The sequence below is a fragment of the Heloderma suspectum genome, chromosome 10 (assembly GCF_057233095.1).
Source record: "Heloderma suspectum isolate Gila_16-S chromosome 10, 16-S_ref, whole genome shotgun sequence".
In the NCBI taxonomy this organism is placed as follows: Eukaryota; Metazoa; Chordata; class Lepidosauria; order Squamata; family Helodermatidae; genus Heloderma; species Heloderma suspectum.
The window spans coordinates 16,717,165-16,726,063 of NC_139467.1; the positions used below are offsets into that span (position 1 = coordinate 16,717,165).

At 44.4% G+C, this 8,899-nt stretch overlaps 1 protein-coding gene across 1 annotated transcript; it reads left to right on the forward strand.

Annotated features, from left to right (window-relative positions):
* The first annotated feature begins 4,021 nt into the window (after nucleotides 1-4,021).
* Nucleotides 4,022-8,699, forward strand: LOC146337823 (protein NKG7-like). Its single transcript, XM_084814435.1, has 5 exons — nucleotides 4,022-4,187; nucleotides 6,400-6,546; nucleotides 6,941-7,057; nucleotides 8,177-8,281; nucleotides 8,563-8,699. The coding sequence occupies exons 1-5, from the start codon at nucleotides 4,022-4,024 to the stop codon at nucleotides 8,697-8,699; spliced, it is 672 nt and encodes a 223-aa protein (XP_084670561.1).
* Nucleotides 8,700-8,899: the final 200 nt, after the last annotated feature.

Here is an 8,899-nt window from a genome sequence, read left to right on the forward strand (position 1 = left end):
GTGAGAGCTGGACCATAAGGAAGGCTGAGTGAAAGAAGATAAATGCTTTTGAACTGTGGTGCTGGAGGAAAATTCTGAGAGTGCCTTGGACTGCAAGAAGATCAAACCTGTCCATACTCCAGGAAAGAAAGCCAGACTGCTCACTTGAGGGAAGGATATTAAAGGCAAAACTGAAGTACTTTGGCCACATCATGAGAAGACAGGATACCCTGGAGAAGATGCTGATGCTAGGGAAAGTGGAAGGCCAAAGGAAGAGGGGCCGATCAAGGGCAAGGTGGATGGATGATATTCTGGAGGTGACAGACTCGACCTTGGGGGAGCTGGGGGTGGTGACAGCCGACAGGAAGCTCTGGTGTGGACTGGTCCATGAAGTCGCGAAGAGTCGGAAGTGACTGACCGAATAAACAACAACAGACCTACAACATAATTTCATGTATGTATGCATGCATGCATGCATGTATGTATTACATTTCTATACCACCCAACAACCAACGCTCTCTGGGGTGTTCACAAAAATGTCAGCCCACAACATAGTTGTATTCTGTCACCTGCATAATGTCCCCACATATCGACCTCTTACCACTTACTGTTTTCTGTCTGGGGAAAAACCCGGGCTTGGGGCATGAAATATCCCAAGAATCTATTGATTTTGCCATTGGGGTACCTTTACATCCCCAAACCCAGGAATGTACATATCCCATGGATTTTCCAAAGAAAACTTCTCTAGGGAAACTGGCTTCAGTACTCTGGGTGCCAATACGTTGGCCCAAACCATAGGATTTCATTTGGGAACATTAATTTACCTCACCAGAGAGAGAAACGTACATCGTTATGGAATAGAAAAATATCTCACAACAACAAAAAGATTAGTTTTTAACAAATAATAACATTTTACCTAAACTTTTACTTTGATAGATGTCTTGTTGCACCACTGACAACTTTCTGGTTGTGAGGCATTTTACCACGCCACGATAACGTTGGAAAATGCCTTGGGATAATAACAGAGCACAAAAACACAATCAATTTTATTTTTATGACTATGGCTAAGGTGAAGATAGGAATCCCTATCCTGGTTTATCCTCTCTATAATTTTTTTTTTAAGCACATAGAACATGTGGGAACAGACCTGCAACAAAGTATTTCAGTGTGGAGTGTTTCTCAACAACAACAACACCCCCCACTTTCTGGGACTGTCTGCCTTTTGACCCCTCTCCCCCTGCTCACACACACACAAGGGAGGTATTATTGGTGGTGACCTTGCTTTCATGTTGGTATGAGATTGACATTTCCCTGTTTGTCCAAATATCTTACATTATACATGATTTTGCGGGGGGGGGGGGGATTGTATTTTTTTGGTGGCTGGGAAGTTTTTGTTCATCTTATCTCATGGTGTTCTCATTGCTCTTGTATTGTATTTGTGTCATTTCATAACGTTCTGTACGCTGGCTTGGGGTGGTCCCTTGTGGGTGAAGGGTGGTTTATATATTTTACAAATCAATCAATCAATCAATATTTAAACAAAGTAATCATTTTGAAAAAGCACACGAAGTTGCAGGCTTATTAGGTTGTTTTTCCCTTAAGTGCAGCCCAAACTCTTAGGCTCAGCAACTGGTCCCTTGTAGCTTTTATGGCAGCTTAAGCTGCACACTTTATTACTAAGTTCTGCCATGAGCCCAACACACCATGTCACATAGGAAGTAGCTGAACGTGGGGATGCAAAACAGAGCAGTTGTTAGCAGTTGGTAAAAGAAAGGGGCTTTTGCCCCCTATGACTTCTCTCTGGGGTGGGCAGTGGACAAGATGCAACACAGAGTTCAGCACATTTAAGCTCATTGATTTCTTGCTTCATTGCCAGGGCTAGGGGCATTACTAGGCATTGCTGGGTCCATGGGGCCTACCTGGACCCCAAATCTCTTTCCTGTCTGGGATCGATAACCCAGAGAGCCCTGAGTGTCCATTGGTATTAATGAATAGTTTTTTTCATAGCTCAATTGCCATGGTGGGGATAGGTTTTCAAGCAGTTTTGCAGCTGGGGAGGGAAAGGTCTGCCCTCCCCACATGTTGCAATGCCCCACCACCATCACCAAAGTCTCTCCCTGCATGGCAGTTTAGCTTATGGGGGGGGAGTCTTCCCGTTGATTTGGGATGATTCAGGGTAGGATGCAAATTAACTGACGGATGTATTTTATTTGGAAACATTTGGCTGAGAAATGAACTGTCTGGCTTTGCCTTCTCAGAAATTTAAATACATTCTCGTAATTATTTCTACATTTGCATATATACATATGAATCAACATATGCTATTTTTATGCAGATTTCTGTGATATGGGCCTGGGCCACAGATCTTTTAAGAGCCTGGCAACCCCCCTGGAAGTGGCAATGGCTCTAATGACATCAAAAAAGGGATTAGACGCAAATGTCTGGAGTATAGCTCTAGTAATCAGTATAGTAATCAGATTTGAACCATGATAGCTAAAGAACCTCCATGTCCAAAGGCAATCAACCTGTGCATCTTGGATGCCTGGGATAAGCAACCAGGAAGGTCTGTTATCTTCAAGGCCCTTTCTGCAGTGTAGTAGGCTAGATGGGAAGGAGTGGTAATAAGAAGATTTTAAAAGCCGACATGATCCTTGCAGAAGTCCAGTACAAATAACTTGATTTTCAATGTGCTTTTAAAGTCTCTTCCTCAGTTCCATTCCTGCAGCATTGGAATTCACTACGCTTCAAGCTATTGAAAAATACCCCTTTTCCTTTCCAAAGAAAGCTATGCAGGTATCACCTCACCTGCCTCGGAATCACGGTCACCTCCTCCTCCTTTCTTCAGGTCAAGGTAGTCCTAAGGTAAACTTTACTTCCTAGCTTTCTGGCCAAGTGACCAAGCTGACAGAGATCTGTGGGACCTCATGAGAGGTTGGATGAATGAGACTCCACAAAGTAACTACACTTTGATCCAGGTTATTATAGCAGATTAACTGATGTTATACTAAGTTTCTAGTCCCTAACCAAGCATGCTTACATAGTCATATGTTTTCTAATGGCCAGTGACAGTAGCAGAGGTCTTTGGAGGCTGAGATCTGACTGCACACAGTTGCCTTCCTGGACTTTTCATGCCGATTGCTGACACAGGTGACAACAATGACCATCTCTCTTTGGGTCACAGTCTATTTATAACATCTCCTGATGCCAGGTGGCAAGTGCTGATTACAGTTCTGTGACTCCCCAATACCCTCCTTGAAGATGTCTCTGGAGTGGGCTGACATTGAGTTATGCCTGTGCACAGTCCTGCCCTCTGCAAGGAGGTCAAATCAGTCCATCCTAAAGGAAATCAACCCTGAGTGCTCATTGGAAGGATAGCCTTTTTTTTAAGTCACCCGTGATAGGCAGCATCATAGGCTACGTGACGATTAACATAACCTATCACGGCTGACTTTTGCAGATCTAGCCGTGATAGGCTACATAAATCGTCACGTAGCCTATCACGGGGGCGTTTTTTTTTTTTTTACTTTTTATTTCGCGGCCGGGCGAGGCGGGAAGCCTCCCCCCTGGCCTGAATTTCAGCCGGGCGAGGAGGGAAGCCTTCCCCCCCCCGGCCTGAACTTCGGGGGGAGCAGCGAAGCGCCTCCCCCCCCCACCGCGAAGCAAGCTGCGAGACCAGGTAAGTGACTTTCGTGCACCCCTAATCAAAGGAAGGGGAGTGCAAAGAAGGTGCAACAGTTTGCGTGCACCAAATGCGGAGATGCTATTGCTGTGCACCTGCCTATAGCACTCTGAAGGGGCTGATGTCACCATCACTTCGCGTCTTCACCATCTGTTATAGGATTCTGCATCTGGGGAGCTTGGGGCACCTGCATCGCACAAACTGGGTGTTCTGCTCCTGGCCGCAAGTGGGCAGCAGCACTTCCCACAGGCAAGGAACATCCGAACACAAATGACAACTGGAGGTGTGGAGTAACATGAACATCCCTCTCTTCCCTCAGATTCATCTCACCTGGGCTGTCCAGTGAGCTGGCATTTCCCCACTATGGTCTGTTTGAGGATATACACTGCCATCTGCTCTTTCATCAGTTTCCTTCTGCTCCTTGCTGCCCTGGCCTCAGACTACTGGGTGACTAGAGATTTCCAAGTGGGCCTGTGGAGGATCTGCAACAGGAGCTCCTCGTGTGACCCATTTGGAATGAACGTGGAGGGTAAGATCCAGTCTGGAAATGACAACTAGGCGTGTGGCAGTCATAAGTACACCGAGTTCTTCCTCGTGCCCTAACATCTGCAGCAGATTGTGGGACACTTGATGGGTCAACCCTCTGATCATCCTATGTGACCAAAGTTAACTCCCCTGCTGTTGCATGCACCGGGCACTTTCAAAATGTCTGCCTGCAGGGAACTCTTTCTGCTTTGACCTATGTGTTGAGAAAGCATTACTGCACATCAGTTGAGGTTTCTGGGGAGTGCTCTCGCTCAGTAAACAACATGCCAGGTTCTTGCAGCCTGGGGGGTGAGGGCGGTTGGGGAAGGCAAATGTCTGCCCAGAGAGCAGCAGGTGAGGACATCAGGGAAGCAGAAGCACATTTTATTCCTGCAATCATGATAGTGCCACAATTTATGTGAGTTTAAAATGCAAAACTGCACATGCTCAGAGGTTGTTGTTGTATTTTGCCACCGTTAGCAAACATTGCATCATATAATGTATGTAAAAATAATTGTAAAGCATGGAATGGTGATTGGTGGAGGAAGATAAATGTTGCGCCTCTTTGGGAATATGCATTTTTATTTTTTAATTAATTTTTAATTAAAGGGGCACATAAGTGCCCATTTAAATAAGGTACAGAAACAAACAAACACAATGTTTCCACCATTATAGGCCTCAAAATGGTACAACGTATACAAATAACATGAGTTGATGTGATGTGTGGCATCCATGGTCATCTTGAGGGCAAATTTCAAACCAATCCAATAAAAATGGCTATAAGTGCAGGAAATAAAAAAGTGCTGAAGACTGGCATATTTACTTTGTACTCCGATATTCAAGCAGGCCTGTCATATTTCTTTCATGTTTTGGTGAAATCTTCTGGTGTACTTTGTTCAACCTTGTTGAGGAAGGGAATCCTACATTTGACTGGTGAAGTTCTGAGCAGCATTTCAAAAATTATGAAGGTTTTTCTGCCCCGGTAAAGCCTATGGCAGCAAAGGAATAATGCAGTCCATGCTCGGTTTCATTCTGAAGCTAGAATGTTGCCAGTCCTGAAATATTTTCAGAGAGATTCTGTGTTGGAGAGGGAATCTAGTGGGTTCTAGGTGCATTGCCTATTCCTTTAGTTATGGAATGTGACCTCTCATGGTGAAACTACACATTACTAAATGGATTGGGACCCTAGCATGATGAGTGTTTGCATCAGTTTAATGGGAGGCAAAAAGGGGATGTCTTTAGCTCAGCTGAGGTACCAAGGAATAGCGTGGGCAGGAGGACTGAGCGGGAAACAAGCCATGGCAAGCTACAGTACACCCGGTCATCTGTCAGGAGTAATGAGCAACCCATCAACCCACCATGGTTTACCCTCAGGGTGGCTTAGCATGATGTGCAAACTTGCCATATACATATTTGCAAGAGATGATTGTGGAGTGATCCCTAGGGATGTTGGAGAAACCCGAAATAGATTCAGATTACTTCAGATTTCATTTCTATGAATTCGACCTGCAGGCTCCACAGTGGAACGGCATCTTCTGGATCACATGGATTCTGTAGACTAGCAGACCTTTTTTTTCTTTTTTTTGGTTCCAGACTTGTACCCAAATTTAGCTGTAGTAAAATATAAAAGTTACTGGAAAATATACAAATGTATATGCCATTTTTAAAACACAGAGATGTTTTTAATACATCTCTTATGTCTCTTCTGCCTCAGCTGTGTATCACTCTTTACTTGTGTGCTTTGCTCATTGATTGCATGCTGATCAAGGAGAAAGGCAAAATGTTATGTGACAACAAAAGTTACGAAAATTGCAGAGGATGCTTTTGCAGTTTTCTGAAGTGTGTGTGTGTGTGTGGGGGGGGGATATATCTGCTTCCATCAATGAGCAAATGATGGAACAAAAGGTGTCTGACAATCCATGAAACACAGATGGAACATATTAAACAAAATCCTTCTGGAGCTGGCAAGATGGGGCACAGTAAAATCCTTGCATAGTGATTCTTGGATGAAGTGTGGAGGCAGCTATTAAATGAGAGCTTTGCAATGATAAGGACACAGGGCCGGCCCTACCATTAGGCTGAATGAGTGGGATCTGGTGACTTTGCATGATGATAGTGGGATTAAGTGGTGGAGGAGGTATTAAGTGAGACTTTCATAATGGTGATTGTTGTCCCCATCCCCAACAACCCCAACCATCTCTTTTGACTTCCTGTAGGCTACATTCACGCCACCAGAGCTTTCTTGTTGATGGCAGCGGTCCCTGGGGCCATTTCCTTCTTCAGCCTTAGCTTCTCATGTTGTTGCCCACGTGTTGGATCCATCTCCCTGGCCAGGATGGCGGCCATAGCCAGCTTTATAGGAGGCATTTTATGTAAAGGTTTTGTGTTTATTGAATTAAAATGTGATTCTAAACTCTTTCTATGCTGTCTTTTATCCATTCAGTGATGTTCAGATGTCTTGAATTCAGGAATACATTGAACGAGCACTTCTGTGAATAACTGACCTTAAGAACCCAAACTGGAGTATACAACCTCCAGGCCTGGATTTGTGCTCAGCTGCACATAGGTCTGTTCTGGGCCTGAGTCCTAGCAACCCTTGTCTCCTCCTTTGCATTTGCTAAGGCCCAACCTATTTCCTGCAAATATCTGACATTCAACGCACATCCCAGCAGCTCCCCTCTATGATGAAACATGGAGAAGAGTTCTTCGGGAATACATGGTTCTCTAGTGTTAAAACATCATATTTTTGGCTCCTAGGTCTTTGTGCCCTGGTTGCCATGGCCACCTTCACAGGAGTGCACTCTGTAAACCATGAGTTGAGGCTGGGGACATGGTATGAGTGGTCTCTTGGCCTGGGCTGGGCCTCTGTGCCTCTGTTCCTTTAAGCTGTCGAGTATGTGCAGGTCAGTTATGAGAACAACTGTGAACCCAGACCTTCCTGCCACCCTGCCACCCCAGACTTTTATTGGAATTTTGTTATATGTCTCAGTGTCTTTTATTATTATTAGAGATGGCCTCCTCATAATTTTCCTGAATGTGTGGAGTTGAGCAAAGACTTCTTTTGTTATCTCCTCCCTCTTGAAAAAGTTAGCTACATTGTAGGATTTTCTCTGAATATTTTCTGCCATTGTGTTTTTTTGTTGTTGTTTTTTGCTGGGAGCCATTTCTCCCCATGATGCCCCAGAACAATGCCAGGGCCATGGCATGTGAAGGATTCAAAATGGTGCCTAGGTTGCCCAAGCAGTTGCTGCTGCTGCTGCTGCCACTTTCAGTGGCATAAAAAGAGAAACAAAAATGTAGGGAAAAAAAGAAAGAAGTTATACCATTCTTCCCACTGGAGAAATTCAGTGAAATGGTGTATGTCTCTCTCCTCCTGCCCTCCCATCTCTGTATCTACATATAGGATGAAGAATTTCAAGACTCCATTAGCAAAAAGCTCTATTCTGGAGTCATTCTCCAAATGTACCACTGTGGGCTTCAGGTGAAGTTTCAGTTACCTGGGACAATGGAGGGCCACCATCTCTCTGCCAGGAGATACAAGACTGGGCTATACAGAGTCATGGCCTGACTTGGTATACGTCAGCCTCATGTGTTCAAATTTGACTTGCCTATAATTTCCAGATTTGCAGGGGTCCAAGAGAGAATTTTTAATAATGTCCTCACCATCACCTCATTAAGAGGACCAGGGGCCACTCCCAACCTGGAGTTTACGATTTCTCGGCTGGTGCTGCATTGGCAGGTGTTAGGGGGTTATGATACTTACAAATCTTTCCACCACTCATTTCTTAAAAAGAAGAAGAAGAAGTAGTCTCAGAATACTTCAGCCATGTGAATTTTGTAGAAGAGAATATATCTTGGGCTATGCACATGAGAAGACGGTGAGGAGCAGAGTGTCAAGCCACTGACACAATTAGGAAGATAGTCTGGATGGGGAGGGGCCAGGAATTAGTTTCTGATGTTATGATATTTGATCTATTGCCTAAACCAATCACTTTTCTCTCCTGGCAGGTGCGCTTGCTTACAAAGTACAGTCCAAAATAATATATGAGGACTGGGAAGAGACTGTGCCACCTTCTTTGGCTGCTGAGATGCTCAGACGTGATTCCTTTCAAATATAAATAAACAAATGCAAGTTTCCAACCACGAAGGGGCAACAAAACTGAATCTTTGGAGGAATTCTGAAAGGAATTAAGAGAGTGTTAACAATAACGATGAAATTTCTCACATGGCTTTTGTACTTCCTGCCATAAATAGATACCAAATAAATAAATAATCAATCCAAGTGACTAGTCATTGTGGTTGCATAGAAGACTGAGAAGGCGGAATGGAAAATACTCAGAAATTGAACATCTTTCTTTATATGAGCTAATTCCCAACAGAGAATTGCAGGGTGACGAAACCTGTGGGCCTCCAGATGTTGGACTACAATTGTCATCACCTCTACCCCCTGGACATGCTGGCTAGGGCTGTAGTGATTTGGAATCCAGCAACATCTGGAGGGTCACAGGATTGGTAGCACTGAACTATAGCATAACCAAGAAATAGAACCCAGATTGAACTATGCAGAGATAGCCAGAGGGGTGGTGCATTGAGAAGAGGGTCTGGGAAAGGACTGAAAACTCCTTCCCTCCCCGTGAATGGGACAATGGATTGTGTGTGTGTGTATTTGGGGGGTCCCTTCTCACTCAGCCCTAGTCCCATTCACCTTCCACAAAT

Excerpts from the sequence above, each read along its gene's own strand:
- LOC146337823 (XM_084814435.1), top strand. The coding sequence starts at position 4,022 with ATGGTCTGTTTGAGGATATACACTGCCATCTGCTCTTTCATCAGTTTC. Across the intron at positions 4,188-6,399 it reads ATTTGGAATGAACGTGGAGG|GCTACATTCACGCCACCAGA; the intron begins GTAAGATCCAGT and ends GACTTCCTGTAG. Across the intron at positions 7,058-8,176 it reads GGGCTGGGCCTCTGTGCCTC|TTTCTCTCCTGGCAGGTGCG; the intron begins TGTTCCTTTAAG and ends AAACCAATCACT.